The 19,691-nt window shown below is 47.1% G+C and overlaps 1 protein-coding gene across 2 annotated transcripts in view; it reads right to left on the minus strand.

Moving 5' to 3' along the window:
- Positions 1-19,691, minus strand: part of CHRNE (cholinergic receptor nicotinic epsilon subunit) — a 61,926-nt gene that overhangs the window by 1,125 nt on the left and 41,110 nt on the right. The window contains exons 8-11 of one of the 2 annotated variants that reach the window (XM_040346847.1): positions 14,940-15,054; positions 13,706-13,820; positions 10,722-10,929; positions 3,247-3,380 (exon numbers count right to left, since the gene is read on the minus strand). In XM_040346847.1, the coding sequence (XP_040202781.1) occupies positions 3,247-3,380; positions 10,722-10,929; positions 13,706-13,820; positions 14,940-15,054 (572 nt within the window). Of the gene's footprint in view, positions 1-3,246; positions 3,381-10,667; positions 10,930-13,705; positions 13,821-14,939; positions 15,055-19,691 lie in introns of both variants that reach the window. The other variant, XM_040346845.1, reaches the window with a different exon arrangement.

Below are 19,691 nucleotides of genomic sequence, written 5' to 3' on the forward strand. Positions count from 1 at the left end.
CAATCTGTGGGGTTGATTTACTGAAACTGGCTACCGTGCACAGCTGCACCAGATTTTCACTATCCAATAATTTTTTAACTTCAGCTTGTTTGAGTAAGCTTTGACAAAAAAACTGGAAGCTGATTGGTTTCTGTGCAGAACTGCACAAGGTTTTGTACTCTCCAGTTTCAGTAAATCTCTCCCTGTGACTCTTCCTTGCAGCATCCAAACCAAAATAAGATTGGAATTAGGTTTTTAAAGGTAGCCCTTTCTGGACCCTATATTTTCTTCAGGAAATAAATCTCTAAAATAAAAAATATATATATTACACTTTTCCGGGCTCTGCATAACACAAAAATACACTGAAAATAAGTCATATACCTGTACAGAAGAGCATAAATCCTTGCCTCTCCCGCGCCTCTGATCCTTGCCTCTCCCGCGCCTCTGATCCTTCCCTCCCCTGCGCCTCTGATCCTTCCCTCCCCTGCGCCTCTGATCCTTCCCTCTCCCGCGCCTCTGATCCTTCCCTCCCCTGCGCCTCTGATCCTTCCCTCTCCCGCGCCTCTGATCCTTCCCTCTCCCGCGCCTCTGATCCTTCCCTCTCCCGCGCCTCTGATCCTTCCCTCCCCTGCGCCTCTGATCCTTCCCTCTCCCGCGCCTCTGATCCTTCCCTCTCCCGCGCCTCTGATCCTTCCCTCTCCCGCGCCTCTGATCCTTGCCTCTTTCCCTTTGATCCTTTCCCCTCCCGCGCCTCTCATCCTTTCCCCTCCTGCGCCTCTCATCCTTTCCCCTCCCGCGCCTCTCATTCTTCCCTCTTTCCCTCTGATCCTTTCCCCTCCCGCGCCTCTGATCCTTTCCCCTCCCGCGCCTCTGATCCTTTCCCCTCCCACGCCTCTCATCCTTTCCCCTCCCACGCCTCTCATCCTTTCCCCTCCCACGCCTCTCATCCTTAAACCCCCCCCGCGCCTCTGATACTTATCAAGGCTATTTAAAACACCTGAACATATTCAGAAAATATGGGGATTTAGTTACACCATATGGCCATATAATGCTAAGCCCACTACTACCTCAAAGTACCCCATTATTAGTGGGTCCTACACTATCCATAGAAGATCCTGCTTCTCTGAACCATGGGAGAAATACACTCCTCTATATGGGAGAGCTAAAGGACTCCTCCTATAACACACTAACCATGGGAGAAATACACTCTTTAGAATTGGTAACGGATACACTGAGAAGGGGGCAAGCGGACATTTTGGTATGCCCACTGGAGTTTTGCATTTCACCGTTATTTTTAACCACTTCGTTACCGGGCCTATTTTGGCACTTTTCTCCTTTATGTAAAAATCACAATTTTTTTGCTAGAAAATTAATCAGAACCCACAAACATTATATATTTTTTTTTAGCAGACACCCTAGGGAATAAAATGGCGGTCATTGCAACTTTTTTTCTCGCACGGTATTTGCGCAATAATTTTTCAAACGCCTTTTTTTAGGGAAAAAAACTGTTTCATGAATTAAAACATAACAAAACAGTAAAGTTAGCCCAATTTTTTTGTATAATGTGAAAGACGATGTTATGCCGAGTAAATAGATACCTAACTTGTCACGCTTTAAAATTGCGCACACTCATGGAATGGCGCCAAACTTCGGTACTTAAAAATCTCCATAGGCGACGCTTTAATTTTTTTTACAGGTTACTATTTTTGAGTTACAGAGGAGGTCTAGTGCTAGAATTGTTGCACACGCTCTAACGCACGCGATGATACCTCACATGTGGGGTTTGAACGGTGTTTACATATGTGGGCGGGACTTGCATGCGCGTTCGCTTCTGCACGCGAGCGATCGGGACAGGGGCGTTTTACATTTTTTTTTTTTTTTATTATTTTTTTTTATTTTTTTAATGAATTTTTTTATTTTTACACTTTTTTTGACATTTTTTTTTTTTGATCACTTTTATTCCTATTACAAGGAATGTACACATCCCTTGTAATAAGAATCGCTGTGACAGGTCCTCTTTATGGAGAGATGTGGGGTCAATAAGACGTCACATCTCTCCTACAGGCTTACAAGCATGAAATCGGTGAAAAAAAAATCACCGATTACATGCCGACAGCCGCGATACTTCCAGGTACCGGGTGTGTACCGGTCCTCCGACGGTCATAGAGATGACTGTGACCGTCTGGTCACCAGTCATCTTTATGCTTCACCAACGAGCGCCGGCCGATTCGGATGGCGGCGGGAGTGGGGGGGGGACGTCCCCTCCCGCTGCCTAGAAGAACGATCGAGTGGCGGAACCGCCGCTTTGATCGTTTTTCTGGTGCACAGAATCGCCGACTGAAGACGGCGATATCTGAATGCAGCTGCAGGCATCATTCAGATATCACCGCACAAAGTCGAGGACGTCCTGGGACGTCCTACGGGTCTGAAGTGGTTAACAGTAAACGGAGCTTATAAGGTGAAATACAGAATTTGGAAATCTATTGGACTGTTTACATTTACTGTTAAAAATAACCGTGAAATGCAAAACTCTGGTGAGTGTAACAAGATGTCCGCTTGCCCCCTCCTCGGTGTATCCTTACTTTGGAGGGGGTGCCGGGTTATCAATTCTGACGGGTCGCCATATCTGACGAAACACTGACAATAACCGCCAATTTGCAAGTGATTTGACATGTCAAATCGCATCCCAAATCGGCCCAATGTGAACGTGGGCTAAAGGATAACTAAAGGCAAACCTGGTGCTGCTGTGCATGGTAACCAATCAGCTTCTAACTTCAGCTTGTTCAATTAAGCTTTGACAATAAACCCAGGCTCACACTGACAGCGGAAATAAAGCTGAACTCGCACAATTTCATTGCCGCATGTCAGTCCCGTCTTCGGGTTGCGATTTCAGAGACATCTGTGACCGTTTCTGTCTATTGAAATCGCACCCCGAAGTCGCCAAAAGTAGAAACTACTTTTGGGAATCGGTCCAGCAAATGCGGCGTCGCACCGATTTGGACGGTGCCATTGAAGGGAGGGTAATAGCCGCCGATTTGACATGTCGAATCCCATGCCAAATTGCTGCAATGTGAACTGGGGGCTAAAACCTGGAAGCTGATTAGTCACGAGATTCTATGTGCACTGGTTTTAGTAAATCTCCTTCAATGTATTATAAAAGAAAAATATTAAAACACATTCCATGTTTAATGCGTCAAGCCAGTAAAATGTTCCATAAATCTCATGCAAGTTAATTATTGGGAAACCGTTGGTGTGCGCAGGACTTACCGCACTGGTCTTATTCTGGTCCTTTGTGCTGGAGGTAATGAAGTTGCAGGCCTCCACACACTCCTTTATCTCCGGGGCACAGTGGGCGAGATTCTTAAATAGGGGAGTAGTCACCCCGACATCAAATCCATCAACTGCAACAGAGCAAGATAAACGGTTACTGTTATTGACCTGAATAGACCATTACAGAGTACATGTTTATCACTAGGAGTCTCTGCTCTGTATCGTTCCCCTCGGTGGGTGTAAATGGTCCTGTGTTGCACATTAGCTCAGCTCTCTGTTATATAGTCCACCTTCGTTATCTGTTAAAGTCCAACTACAGGTTCCAGATCCCTCCCCCTTATTGCCACCTTCCCCTCATAAAAGCCCCTCTGACCCTTCAAATTCATTAGCCCTACCCTTTCCCTATGTGTTGCAGATGAGGTTTAATGTTAATAAATGTAAGGCTATACACTTGGGGGCTAAGAATATGCATGCATCATACATAGTAGGGGGAGTACAACTGGGGGAATCCTTAGTGGAGAAGGACCTGGGGGTTTTGGTAGATCATAAGCTCAATAATAGAATGCAATGCCATGCAGGGCCGTCTTTACGCATGGGCATGCTGGGCAGTTATCTGAGGGCCCCACTTGCCTGGGGGGCTAAGAGAAGGGGCGCCAAAGCTGTGGCCCCGCCGCTCACTCGACTGCACTGGTTGCTAGAATTACCGGCCGCCCGGCGCCTAGCAACCAGTGACGTCAGAGCGCACCGCGGATGCCCCAGCATTAGGAGTGCGCTGCCTCCACGGCCGGAAAACTAGCTCCACCCACCTCTGCCATCTTCAGAGTCAGCGAGGCTCAGAGGGAGGGGAGCGAGCAGACAGCGGAGCACTTCTCAGAAGAGCTGCCTGTCTGAGCTGAGCCTGCCTTGCTGTGAGTGTGAGTGACTGCACTGCACCGGACCTGACCCTCGGCCTCACCCTGTAAGTAATTTGCTGTGCCATTCAAACACAGCCACTGTGCCAATTAAACGCAGCCACTGTGCCATTCAAGCGCAGCCACTGTGCCATTCAAGCGCAGCCACTGTGCCATCAAAAGCAGCCACTGTGCCATCAAAAGCAGCCACTGTGCCATCAAAAGCAGCCACTGTGCCATTCAAACGCAGCCACTGTGCCATCAAAAGCAGCCACTGTCCCATTTCAATCTGTAATTTCTTGTTTTTCAATTTCTTGCTTTTCAAGCTCATGTTATATTGTCCAAACGCTGTGTTAAAGTACCAATAAATTCAGCCTTATTGATCATTTGCATTTTTACTCTTGTGCGTGATTGTGTAGACAGGGCCCCAGTGTACTGTATTGCCCAGGGGCCTATAATGCTCTTAAGATGGCACTGACGCCATGCTGCGGTTTCCAAAGCGAGCAAAGTCCTTTCTTGTATTAAGAGAGGTATGGACTCCAGAGACAGAGATATAATTTTGCCCCCCTGTACAAATCATTAGTAAGACCTCATCTGGAATGTGCAGTTTAGTTTTGGGCCCCAGTTCTCAAAAAGGATATCGGGGAACTGGAGAAAGTGCAGAGAAGAGCAACCAAACTGATAAGAGGCATGGAGGAGCTCAGCTATGAGGAAAGATTAGAAGAACTAAATCTATTCACTCTTGAGAAGAGGAGAATAAGGGGGATATGATCAACATGTACAAATATATAAGGGGTCCATATAGTGAACTTGGTGATGACCGTAAAGTGAATAACTCAACACTGAGGACAAGGGGGCACTCTTGACGTCTAGAGGAAAAGAGATTTCAACTCCAAATACGGAAAGGTTTTTTCACAGTAAGAGCTGTGAAAATGTGGAACAGACTCCCTCCAGAGGTGGTTCTGGCCAGCTCAGTAGATTGCTTTAAGAAAGGCCTGGATTCTTTCCTAAATGCACACAATATAACTGAGTACTGACATTTATTGGTAAAGTTGATCCAGGGAAAATCCGATTGCCTCTCTGGGGTCAGGAAGGAAATTCATGTTTCATGACATGTCTATGAGTCAGCCCACTCATTGAAAACAATGCACCCCATATGTGGCTGATAGCTCAATGGTTATCGTGGAGACCGAAAGGGACATATCCACAGCTCCCTCTGTTGGCTAGTCTAAAAATTGCTCGCTACCTTAGCAAATATTTTAACTAGGGTTGCACCAATGCCAATACTAAGCATTTTCACGCGTACTCATGCTTGTGCATATGCTCCGATCCCCAGTACCGATACCTTTGCGGTGCAATTTGAGCCCATACAAAATGAATGGGTTCAAATGGCACTGCAAAGAATCACATGCGATTTGAACAGAAATGTGGTGTGATTCCTGTCCGAATTACAATCCCAGGCTGAAGTCACTATGACAAGCCTGGATTCAGACAGGAGCGGTGAGGGAAAGAATATGCGATTCAGGCAGAAATCGCACTGCATTCATTATTAGCATCTGCGCTATAGCCAAATGGCGGGTACAGCGCGGACCTACATTGCCGGGACGCTGTCACATGACATCCTCCCGTGCATAAGCAGTGGCGTCTCCAGCTTTCATATTTAGGGGGGGGGGCACAGGGACAAAAGTAGGGGGGCCAACTTTAAAATGCAATTATATATATATATATATATATATATATATATATATATATATATATATATATATCCTGGGGCCCTTTACTACGATCCCACAACGGGCCCTTTCACATGTTCTGCAGTGAGCTCCCTTCCTACTATACTGGGGCCCCCCAGGGTGGCAGAAAACAAGAGATATATGTCACCAGCACACCAAGAAAATATAAGGGTCCAAAGCAGTGGGAGAAAACTGCACTGAGGAGGTAAGTATAACATGTCTGTTATTTAAAAAAAAACAAGACTTTAGATATCCTTTAACCACTTAAGACCCGGACCAAAATGCAGCTAAAGGACCCGGCCAGGTTTTGCGATTCGGCACTGTGTCGCTTTAACTGACAATTGCGCGGTCGTGCGATGTGGCTCCCAAACAAAATTGGCGTCCTTTTTTTCCCACAAATAGAGCTTTCTTTTGGTGGTATTTGATCATCTCTGCTGTTTTTATTTTTTGCGCTATAAACAAAAATAGAGCAACAATTTTGAAAAAAATGCAATATTTTTTACTTTTTGCTATAATAAATATCACCCAAAAATATATAAAAAATCATTTTTTTTCCTCAGTTTAGACCGATACGTATTCTAATACCTATTTTTGGTAAAAAAAAAAAATCGCAAGAAGCGTTTATCGGTTGGTTTGCGCAAAATTTATAGCGTTTACAAAATAGGGGATAGTTTTATTGCATTTTTATTAATTTTTTTTTTTACTACTAATGGCGGCAATCAGCGATTTTTTTCATGACTGCGACATTATGGCGGACACTTCGGACAATTTTGACACATTTTTGGGACCATTGTCATTTTCACAGCAAAAAATGCATTTAAAATGCATTGTTTACTGTGGAAATGACAGTTGCAGTTTGGGAGTTAACCACAAGGGGGCGCTGATGGGGTTATGTGTGACCTGAAGTGTGTTTACAACTGTAGGGGGGTGTGGCTGTAGGTGTAACATCATCGATTGTGTCCCCCTATAAAAGGGATGACACTATCGATGACGCCGCCACAGTGAAGAACAGGGAAGCTGTGTTTACACACAGCTCTCCCCGTTCTTCAGCTCCAGGGACCGATCGTGGGACTCCAGCGGCGATCGGGTCCTGCGGTCCCGGAGCTTCGGACCGGGTCGCGCGCGCGCCTGCGACCTACGGCTGGGTACTAGCACAGGACGTACCTGTACGTGCATGTGCCCAGCCGTGCCATTCTGCCGACGTATATGTGCAGGAGGCGGTCCTTAAGTGGTTAAAGCGGCGTTCCAATCCGTGTTTTCGTTTATTAAAAGTCAGCAGCTACAAAAAGCATAGCTGCTGACTTTTAATAAACAGACACCTGCCCCACGGTCCAGCAATGCGGCCGTCTGGAGGCTCGCTCCTCTCTCCTTCCTCTCCTCTGCGCCGTCATCATAACTGTGGGCACCCGGCCATGACAGCTTATGGCTTTACAGCCACACATGCACTGTGAATGTGCGAGTTGCGCTGCATTCTCCTATTGGCCAGCTGATCTTCTGGTACCTGAGTTGTGTCCCAGAAGATCGCTGGCAGGGAGGAGCCACCTAGGGCGACAGGAGGAGTCGCTTAGGCAGCCGAAAGAAGGAAGCAGGAAGTGGGACAGGAAGTCCCACTGAAAACAATGTGGCATGTCAGAGGGTGCGGAGTGCTTAAAGCGGAGGTTCCACTTTTGGGTGAAACTCCGCTTTAACCACCTCAATACCGGACACTTTCACCCCCTTCCTGCCCAAGCCATTTTTCAGCTTTTAGCACTGTCACAATTTAAATGACAATGCAACAATTTACACAAATGACATTTTAATAATTTTTCCCCACAAATAGAGCTTTCTTTTGGTGGTATTTGATCACCTCTGCAGTTTTCAATTTTTTCACTATAAACAAAAGAGCGACAATTTTGAAAAAAAAGCTATATTTTTTACTTTTTGCTATAATAAATATCCCCAAAAATATAAAAAAAAAAAATGTCCTCAGTTTAGGCCGATACGTATTCTTCTACATATTTTTGGTAAAAAAATCGCAATAAGCGTACATTGATTGGTTTGCGCAAAAGTTATAGCGGCTACAAAATAGGGGATAGATTTATAGCATTTTTTATTTTTTTTACTAGTAATGGCGGCAATCAGCGATTTTTATCGTGACTGCGATATTGCGGACACTTTTGACACTAATTTGGGACCATTCACATTTATACAGCGAACACTGCTATAAATATGCACTGATTACTGTGTAAATGTAACTGGCAGCCCGGAAGGGGTTAACACTAGGGGGCGATCAAGGGGTTAAATGAGTACCCTAATGAGTGATTCTAACTGTAGGGGGAGGGGACTGACTGGGAGAGGAGACCGAGCGGTGTCCCTATGTACAAGGGACACACCATCGGTCTCCTCTCTCCCTGACAGGACGTGGATATCTGTGTTTACACACAGAGATCCACGGTCCGGCTCAGTTACCGGGCAATCGCGGGTGCCTGGAGGACATCGCGGATGCCGGGCACGCACATCGGTTCCCAGTAACGCGGCACGCGTGCGCCCCCTAGTGGCTCGGCAAGGCGAGGACGTCATACGATGTCCTCCCAGAACTAGAGGATTATCGTGCCGCCGTCAATTGACGGCGGCAGGTAGTAAAGTGGTTAAAGTGATTGTAAAGCTTCCTTTTTTTTTTTTTTTTAATAACAAACATGCAGTTCGTTTTGCACAGAGTGGCCCCGATCCTCTTCTTCTGGGGTCCCTCGGCGGCTCTAGCGTAGGGTGACCACATTTCCAAACTACAATTCAGGGACACCCTACTTCCCAAAAATCAGCTTGTGCTGTAACGAATCACAGCACAGTGATTGGACACAAGAGGCAGGATTTATGATTTCTCCAATCACAAACAGGGGGCGGGGATTGTGCTCCTCCAGGCATTCCCGGCCAGGACAAGTACTGTCAGTGTGTAAAGCAGTGATGTGGCGGCCTTTTTTGGGGGCATCAGCGTGGCCTGGGGGTGGCTGTGTCAGTTTCATTCCGGGACACTGTATTGTCCTGGAATGAATGTGCCCGGGACAGACCTGCAAAATGCGGGACTGTCCCGGGCAATCCCGGACACGTGGTCACCCTACTCTAGCGGCTCCTCCCCACATCAGAAAACCCCACTAGGAGAGGCGCTCTCCCGGGGGGGTTACCTTGCGGGCACACTCTCGAATCCAGCGTTCGGCATCCATAGACACGAATGCCAGACTCGGCCCCACCCCCGGTGCCCGCATCATTGGATTTGATTGACAACATCGGGAGCCGAGGGAAATACAGGGCTCAGGTAAGTAAAACGGGGGGGGGGGGGGGATGCTGGGGGGCCGGTCACTGCCAGAAGTTTTACACCGTAATGCTTAGGATGTATTAAGGTGAAAAAACACGAACCTTTACAACCCCTTTAACAAAAAACCTGGAAGCCGATTGTTTACAATGCACAGCTGCACCAGATTTTGTGTGCACCAATTTTAGTAAATCTCCCTCAATGTCTTCTTACAATTTAAAAGACTGAAAAAACATTGGGGTAGATTCAGAGAGCAATTACGCCGGCGTATCCATAGATACGCCGCGTAATTGCTAAGTAGCGCCGGCGTATCTACTTTCTGTATTCAGAAAGCTAGATACGCCGACTTTAGCCTAAGATACGACTGGCATAAGTCTCTTACGCCGTCATATCTTAGGGTGCATTCTGACGCTGGCCGCTAGGTGGCGCTCCCATAGATGTCAGCGTAGAGTATACAAATCACATACTTACGCCGATTCACGAACGTACGTGCGCCCGGCGGTAGTTTTTTACGTTGTTTGCGTACGTCGTTTTCGTCGTAAGGCTGCTATTAGGAGGCGCAGCCAATGTTAAGTATGGACGTCGTTCCCGCAACACGATTTGAACTTTTTACGTCGTTTGCGTAAGTCGTCCGTGAATGGCGCTGGACTCCATTTACGTTCACGTCGATACCAATGACGTCCTTGCGACGTCAATTACCGCAATGCACGTCGGGAAATTTTAGGGACGGCGCATGCGCAGTACGTTTGGCGCGGGAACGCGCCTAATTTAAATGATCCACGCCCCCTACGGGATCATTTGAATTACGCGCGCTTACGCCGGCACCTTTTTCGCTACGCCGCCGCAACTTTATAGGCAAGTGCTTTGTGAATCAAGCACTTGCCCATAAAACTTGCGGCTGCGTAACGTAAATGTCATACGTTACGCCGCCGCAGTTTTGCGCGCCCCTACCTGAATCTACCCCACTGTCTGTTTTGCATTTATCTAAAGTTAACGTTCGTTTTAACTTCTGCATCTTATTGAAGAGTTAGGCTGCCTGTGGATTCTGCCAAGTCAGGAAAGTGGTCCTACTGTCCACACAGACTGGGTCTAAGAATAGTAACCCAAAATACGCGCTCTCCAGTAATACGCTAAATTTCCCCACTCAATGGGCTGTGGCCTTCCCGAACCTTTCTTGTTGTGTTGCCACTATAGATATAAAATGAGGCAGCCATTTTGTCACCTGAACCAATTTTCAAACCATCAGTTCACGGAAAACTTTCAAGGGGTCAAAGTACAAAAACTGCAGCAAAGAAAACTGGTACGTTAAGCGACCAATCAAGTTAAATTTTGAAAAGTAAGTAAGTGGTTGGTCCCTGCTCGGCATTTGCTCCAGTTCTTATATAATGGCCCCTCAATGTGGCTAGTTCTTGATGAATTTATTCTGTAGGTTATGTTGGGGTGTATTTTTTGTCAGCCCAAATATGTCCGCTTCTGCACAAAATGGCTGCCTCTCTGCCCTGTCCTTACCTATCCGCCACCTCCACTGCCCCTTTTTGCCTTTGGGCTCGCCCTCCTCTTCACCTCTGTGGCCCCGGGAGTCCCGGCTCAGCCCGTGTCGCTCCCTCTGCCTTTCAAACATCAGTTCACTCCGGGGTTTCTTCAGCACGTACTCCTCGGCCTTCAGCATGATCCCCAGAGAGCTCTTCCTCCTCTCTTTTGGTGTCGCCTCTTCTTCCTCGCATGGCTCGACCTTCATGTGGAGGTATCGAGGTAAGACCTCCAGGAGCCTCTGCAAGAGAGACCAGGAAACTGGAATTTACGAGGCTGTAGACCATGCTAAACCTTGAAAAGGCCAATTGACTGGCTGTTCTGTTAATCTAAAGCCCTTGGCCCAACCTGAGGAGGACAAATGCGAGAGCCAAAGACTGGGGGCATGTTACAAGAGACTGCTAGAGACCATGGCATCTACACCTCCCTTTACAAATGAAGGCTTCCACATTTGTGCTCCTTACAGCTTCCTCCAGTCTTTGTCCAGCTACTGAAGTAGTTCTGCAGCCTCAGACAATCTACTGTAGCAAGTATGTAGGGCCAGATTCACGTAGAAGTGCGGCGGCGTAACGTATCGTAGTGCCTGATTCACAAAGCACTTGCAATGAAAACCTACGCCGGCGGCCTCCGGCGTAAGCCCGCGTAATTCAAAGGGGCGTGTGCCATTTAAATTAGGCGCGCTCCCGCGCCGGACCTACTGCGCATGCTCCATTTTGAATTTCCCGCCGTGCTTTGCGCGAAGTGACGTAATTTTTTCGAACGCCGACGTGCGTAGCGTACTTCCGTATTCCCGGACGTCTTACGCAAGAAGGAAACATTTTTAAATTTCGACGCGGGAACGACGGCCATACTGTGTAAAGTTAAGGCACCAAAAACGACGACTAACTTTGCGACGGGAAACTAGACTAGCAGCGACATAGCGAACGCGAAAAACCGCCGTGGATCGCCGTAACTCCTAATTTGCATACCCGACACTGGTTTACGACGCGAACTCCCCCCAGCGGCTGCCGCGGTATTGCATCCTAAGATCCGACAGTGTAAAACTATTACACCTGTCGGATCTTAGGGCTATCTATGCGTAACTGATTCTATGAATCAGCCGCATAGATACTCAGAGATACGACGGAGTATCTGAGATACTCCGTCGTATCTCTGCTGTGAATCTGGCCCGTAGTGTCTAACATCTCCTGTAGTTTGTCTGTACTCTCTGACCATCTCTTGTAGTAAGTCTTCAGTCTCCAATATCTCCTGTATTATGTTTGGAGTCTCTGACTATCTCCTGGCAATATGTTTGCAGTCTCTGATCATCTCCTGGTAATATGTCTGCTGGCTCTGACCATCTCTTGTATTAAGCATGCAGTCTCTGGCCATCTCCTGGAGTAAGTCTGCAGTCTTTGATCATTTCCGTTGGTATGTACCCAGTCTCTGACCATCTACTGGAGTAAGTCTGCAGTCTCTAACCATCTGGTATTATATCTGTTGTCTCTGACCATCTCCTGTAGTATGTTTGCAATCTTTGATCATCTCCCATAGTAATATTGGAGTTGCCCACCATCTCCTGTAGCATATCTGCAGTCTCTGACCATCTCCTGTAGTATGTTTACAATCACTGACCATCTCCTGTAGTAGGTCTGCAGTCGCCAACAATCTCCTGTAGTATATCTGCTGTCTCTGACAATCTTCGGTAATAAGTCTGCAGTTGCCGACCATCTCCACTCGTACTGTATGTACCAAGTCGCTGACCATTTCCTGTAGTATGTACCCAGTCTCTGACCATCTCCTGTAGTATGTCTGCAGTCTCTGGCCATCTCCTATATTATGTCTGCAGTCTCAGGCCATCTCCTGTGGTATGTCTGCAGTCTCTGGCCATCTCCTGTGGTATGTCTGCAGTCTCTGGCCATCTCTTGTAGTATGTCTGCAGTCTCTGGCCATCTCCTGTAGTATGTCTGCAGTCTCTGGCCATCTCCTGTAGTATGTCTGCAGTCTCTGACCATCTCCTGTAGTATGTCTGCAGTCTCTGACATCTCCTGTAGTATGTTTGCAATCTCTGACTATCTCCCATAGTAAGTCTTTAGTCTCTGACCATCTCTTGTAGTAAGACTTTAGTCTCTGACCATCTCCTATAGTAAGTCTGCAGCCTCTGACAATCTCCTACAGTAGGTCTGCAGTGTCCAACATGTTTTGTCAAAAGTCTGCAGTTTCTGACATCTCCTGTAGTAAGTGTTTGGTTTCTAACATCTCTTCTCTTAAGCGTGCAGTCTTTGACCCTCTCCTGTAGCATGTACCAAGTCTCTGACTATCTTCTGTAGTATGTAATCAGTCTCTGACCATCTCCTGGAGTAAACCTGCAGTCTTTGGCCATTTCCATAATATGTTTGCAGTCTCTGACCATCTCCTGTACTAAATTTGTAGTCTAAAAAAGGAACAGAGGGTGCACCAGCCTTGTGTATTACCTTTGCAACACTTTAATGTATAAGAGATAAAAATGCATACTCGCAAACGAGTAAAAAAATGTTGTTTTTAAAGTCCATCATTTGCATCATCCAGCAAGATCAGCTGGTCAGTAAAAATGGTGGGATGTGTAGTCCAAAAACAGCTGATGCATTTCGAGGGTGTCCCTTCTTCTTCAGGGTTTTGAGGAAGAGGGGACACCCTCGAAATGCACCAGATGTTTTTTGGACTACACATCCCACCATTGTTACTGGCCAGCTGATCTTGCTGGATGATGCAAATGATGGACCATTAAGGATCCTCCTCACACTTCCTGTTCTGTTTGTCCCGCCTTATCGCCATATAGAATTGCAGGAACACCCTAGTGACGTGGCAATTTTAACGATGGGGGGGGGGGGGTTTAAAGATGGCAGATCTGGTCAGAACTATTGATACATTTCACAGGCTGTAGAGTCTGTTGTTGGCTTTGCGTTGCATCCAACTCGCATCAAGGGAGTCGGATAGCTGTCTCTAAGATGGGTCAGGTAAATATTTGAGTATTCTGACTGGGAGAATTATTGGCTCACCCGTTTGATGGTGGCCGTCAAGTTGTGCGTGCTGGGAGTCCTCAGAGACACGTTCAGAACGATGACACAACTGAGCACAATAAGCGTTGAGACGATCATCACAAATATCAGATATCTACAAAAGAAACAAAAGGGTCATGATCCAGTTCTGGGAAGGTTTTCATGCCATCAACAACCCATTTACAGCAAGGCTAAGTATATAAATCAGTCCAGTAGTAGAAATTAAGGGGCAGATCCACAAAGATCTGCCCCGGCGCATCGTATCTGAGATACGCTACGTCGCCGTACCTTACCTGGCTTTGGTTCGAATCCATAAAGATTTTGCGCCGTAAGTTACAGCGGCGTAGTGTATCTCAAGCGGCATAACGGCGCGGAATTCAAGTTGGGCGGGTAGGGGGCGTGTTTCATTTAATTTTTTTTTTTATTTTCATTTAAGTGCCGAACGAACTGCGCATGTGCCGTCCCTAAATATCCCACCGTGCACTGCGCGAAATGACGTCGCAAGGACGTCATTGTTTAGACTTGGACGTAAATTACGTCCATCCTGATTCACGGACGACTTACGCAAACAAAAAAAAAATTCAAATTAAAACGCGGGAACGACGGCCATACTTAACATGGCAAGTCTAACTATACCCCGCAAAACAGCAGCTTTAACTATACGCCGGAAAAAGTCGACTAGAGACGACATAAGAGAATGCGACGGCCGCGCGTATGTTCGTGGATCGTCGGAAATAGCTAATTTGCATACTTGACGCGGAAAACAACGAGAACTCCACCCAGCGGACGCGGAAGTATTGCATCTAAGATCCGAAGGCGTACGAAGCCGTACGCCTGTCGGATCTAACCCAGATGCCGTCGTATCTTGGTTTGAGGATTGAAACCAAAGATACAGCGCAGGAAATTTGAAAGTACGCCGGCGTATCAGTAGATACGCCGGCGTACTCTCTTTGTGCATCTGCCCCTAAAGGTGTATCTAAAGCTGAAACCTTTTTTTTCCCTGACACCAACATGGCAGCATACTACCATATGTTTGATGCCATGGATTATCCCCTCCCCCAACAAAGCCATCGTTATGACCCTTCATCAGTCTCCATTTCATTTTTGCCTGTGTAATTTGTTTATTCATGGACACTTGTACCCTCAATCTTTATAGTGTCAACAAAAAAACAAGCTGATAGTGAAGATGGTCCTAGGCACAATAATTTTAGAACAACCAGGAAAAGTTACTTACTTTCCAATAAGTGGGACACTTAGAGATGTTTCGGGAACCTTCTGAGCAATCAGGAACAGGAACACAACCTGAGCAAGGAGAACCGAGATAGAGGTGGTACATTTCTGGCCACCGGCTAAAAGTAGACAAAGATAGGACAGTGACTAGAAAGAAATTATTGTCTGTTTTCAGAGGATCAGCTTAGCACTTGTACTGGGCTAGTCACCCCAAAATAGTTATTTTAGTTAGGAAGGAATTCTGGGGAGCACACTTAGGATCTGGATTTTAACTTTTTAAAGGGCTTGTAAAGGTTTGTTTTAGACAACTGCCATTTTTTTTTTATTTTTTACACAAAATACAATTTCTTCCCTTTTTTAATACCTTTTCGATCAGCAGGGGTGATCTATCCATAGATCATCATTCTATTACTGTATGTATTTTTGGAAAAAATCAGTTGCCCTTATATGTAAAAACATCCTACCATTTTTAGAACATTAAACTAAAGCCATTTAATGTGAATGGTCTAGTGTTTGGGAACTATGCAGAACTGTAGGTTAAATAGAATTTATAGTGGTTTTGTACATATTTCCTTTGTCTATTTTTTAGGGTCAGGGTAAAAAAATATTTTAGTTGATTTTTTTCCCCGCTCAGGTAAATATAAAATATAGCACAATGATAATGTGTAGTCCTTCATCCAGCCAACAGATGGTGATGTTGTCACGTTTTTACATATTTAGCCGTATTAACCGTTAGCTATACTGAAAGAAACCTGTGTAGCACTACCCCCGTAGGAGTTGCTGAAATTAGGCCCCTTTCACCCTGGGGCGGGGGCGGCGTCGGTGGTAAAGTGTTTTTTAGTGGCGCATTAACCTCAATTTCACATCGCTAATCGGCCGATAGCGATGCGCTTTTACCCCCCGCCAGCGGCCGAGAAAGGGTTAATACCACTGCAAAGCACCTATGCAGAGGTGCTTTACCGGCGGTATAGCCACAGTGCCCATTGATTTCAATGGGCAGGAGCGGTATACACACTGGGGTAGATTCAGGTACATTTGCGCTTAATTTGCGGAGGCGCAGGGCAACGTTTTTGCCCTGCGCACCCGCAAATTTACTGCGCTGCCCTTTATTCACGGAGCAGTAGCTCCGTAAATTGCGTGGGCGCCGGCAAAATGCCCGGCGTAAGCGCGCGCAATTTAAATGATCCCGTAGGGGGCGGGAATCATTTAAATTAGGCGCGTTCCCGCGCCGATCGTAGAGCACATGCTCCGTCGGGAAACTTTCCCGACGTGCATTGCGGCAAATGACGTCGCAAGGACGTCATTTGCTTCAAAGTGAACGTGAATGGCGTCCAGCGCCATTCACGAATCACTTACGCAAACTACGTAAATTTGAAATTTCGCGACGCAGGAACGACGGGTATACGCAACATTGGCTGCCCCTACTAATAGCAGGGGCAGCCTTACGCGAAAACCGCCGTACGGAAACTACGTAAACTGCGTACGCAAGGCTCGCGTAACATTGTGAATCGGCGTTAGTATGCAATTTGCATACTATACGCTGAGCACAACAGGAACGCCACGTAGCGGCCATCGCAAGAATGCAGCCTAAGATATGCGGGCATAAGAGCCTTATGCCGCGCATATCTTAGGCTGTAGTCGGCGTAACGAGGTTCCTGAATCAGGAGCATTCGTTACGCCGGGGCAAGTAAGCAATTGCGCCTGTGTAACTATGGTTACACAGGCGCAATTGCTTCTTGAATCCAGGCCACTGCTCCTTCACCGCTCCAAAGATGCTGATAGCAGGACTTTTTTTACCGTCCTGCTAGCGCACTGCTCCAGTGTGAAAGCTCCAGTGGCTGTTTCAGGTCGCTTTGCAGGTGATATTTGTAGCGTTATAGCGCCTGCAAAGCGACCAAGTGTGAAAGGGGTCTACGGGATTCCCACTGATGCACAGTTAGTCACACAGCATTTCCTTCTTTCATCCGGACACAGAAAATCAGTCTTTAGCCCTGTACACACAGCCGAGAATCCCGTCAGGAAAATAACGTTGGTTTTCCTGACGGGATTCCTGGCAAGCTTGTCTTGCCAAGCCTTGTGTACAGACAGCCACTCAAAAGAACTGCCGTTCTTTGGAAAGGAAGGAACGTGGGGACATCATCGACTACGACGAGCCGGCGCTCATCACATTCGATGACGTCACCGTCATCTTTCTACACCCCACACTAACCTTGTATGCTACCGCGCATGCGTCAAAGTCTTATCGAGCATGCGCGGGTTTACCTAGGACAGGTAAGCATACAGACGGTTTTCTCGGCAGGAAACACTCTGCCGGGAAACCCAAGGAGAAAATAGAGAGCAGGGTTCTCTATTTTCCCGTTGGGATTCCCGTCTTTTTTTTTCCGGAAAAATGCTCTCCTGGCAGTTTTCCGGACGGGAAAATCCGTCGCGTTTTGGCTTGTTTTCTTATTTAATTAGGGGATGATAACTTGGATAGGGTAAGGGATTATGGGATGCCCAATGTGGCAAAAAACAGAACTTCAGTGATAACTGTCTCCCTATGTACAAACTCCTCTTCTTACTTCGTCCTGCACACACTTGTAGCTAGATTCAGTAAGAGTTAGGCCGGCGTATCAGTAGATACGCCGACCTAACTCTGAATCTGCGCCGACCTATGTTTAAGTGTATTCTCAAATTGAGATACACTTAAACCTATCTAAGATAGGACGGCTTGCGCCGTCCTATCTTAGTGTGCAATATTTAGGCTGGCCGCTAGGTGGCGCTCCCATTGCGTTCGGCGTAGAATATGTAAATCACTAGATACGCCTATTCACGAACGTACGTCCGCCCGTCGCAGTAAAGAGACGCGTTTCCGTAAGAGATAGGTCGCCTAAAGATAACCATGCCCCCTAGGTGTTGTAGCCAATGTTAAGTATGGCCGTCGTTCCCGCGTCGAAATTTGAAAATTTTACGTCGTTTGCGTAAGGCCCCATACACACAAGAGGATTTATCCGCAAATACGGTCCAGCGGACCGTTTCCGCGGATAAATCCTCTCGAGGATTTGTGCGGATTTCCAATGCTATGGAGTGTACTCACCATCGCATTGAAATCCGCGCCGAAATCCTCTGGCGATGACGTGTCGCTCCGTCGCCGCGATTATGACGCCGTCGACATGCGCGACGCTGTCATATAAGGAATTCCACACATGCGTCGAATCATTACGACGCATGCGGGGGATCCCTTCGGACGGATGGATCCGGTGAGTCTATACAGACCAGCGGATCCATCCGTTGGGATGGATTCCAGCGGATAGATTTGTTGAGCATGTCAGCAAATATTCGATCTGCTGGAAATCCATCCCAGGGGAGAAATATCCGCGGAAACAGATCCGCTGGAGTGTACACACCATAGGATCTATCCGCTGAAACCCATTCGCTGGGATTTTTCAGCAGATGGATTCTATCGTGTGTATGGGGCCTTAGTCGTCCGTGTATACGTAAAAAAAAAAACGTCAATCACGTCAGGTCAACCCATATTAACATAAAACACGCCCCCGAAGCCTAATTTGAATTAGGCGCGCTTACGCCGGCCACATTTACGCTACGCCGCCGTAACTTAGCAGGCAAGTACTTTGTGAATACAGTACTTGCCTAGCTAACTTACGGCGGCGTAGTGTAAATACCCCGCCGCAAAGATGCGCGCCCCTAGCTGAATCCAGCTATTGGTTCCTTTATGTACAGACCTGCTGGTTTACTCCTGAGGGAACCGTAAATACATAGTTCCACAAAGGCCCATTACAACAGGAACTCTCAGTCCTTTGACAAAGTACAACATTGGAGTGAACAGGATAACACATCCTCCTTTGCTTCCTGTGGCCACTGATCCCAGTTCCACTTGCTTGCAGAATGCTAGCCCACCTGGCTGTTTCCACCTAGCTGTTTCTCTTCCCAGTCCTCCTGACTGACTCTCTGCACCAGTCCTGCCCAACTGACACACACACACACATGGAGATTCCTCAGGGCAAGGTCAAATGAAGATTTGGCACACCACTGTCTGCAAGAGAGCACAGTCTCTTCCCTTGTCTGTCCCTGCACCATGTTGATCTACTCACTGGGGTAGATTCAGGTAGGGGCGCGCACTACTACGGAGGCGCAGCGTACCGTTTTTACGCTACGCCTCCGTAAATTACGTGCGCTACGCTTCATTCACGAAGCAGTAGCTCTGTAATTTGCGGGGGCGTTCCGTAAAAGTGGCCGGCGTAAGCGTGCGTAATTTAAATGATCCCGTAGGGGGCGTGGATCATTTAAATTAGGCGCGTTCCTGCGCCAAACGTACGTGCATTTCGGTAAATGACGTCGCAATGATGTCATTTGCTTCAACGTGAACGTAAATGGCGTCCAGCGCCATTCACGATTCACTTACGCAAACTACGTAATTTTCAAAAATCGCGACGCGGGAACGACGGGTATACTTAGCATTGGCTGCTCCTGCTAATAGCAGGAGCAGCCTTACGCAGAAACCGACGAACGCAAACGACGTAAAATTAGAACGCCGGGCGTGCGTACGGTTGTGAATCGGCGTGAGTATGCAATTTGCATACTCTACGCTGACCACTACGGGAATGCCACCTAGCGGCCAGCGTAAGAATGCAGCCTACAATACGACGGCATAAGAGCCTTATGCCAGTCATATCTTAGGCTGCAGTCGGCGTATCGAGCTTTCTGAATCAGGAGAAGTCGATACGCCGGCGCAACTAAGCAATTACGTTGCGTATCT

Source organism: Rana temporaria, chromosome 3, assembly GCF_905171775.1.
Source record: "Rana temporaria chromosome 3, aRanTem1.1, whole genome shotgun sequence".
Classification (NCBI taxonomy): Eukaryota; Metazoa; Chordata; class Amphibia; order Anura; family Ranidae; genus Rana; species Rana temporaria.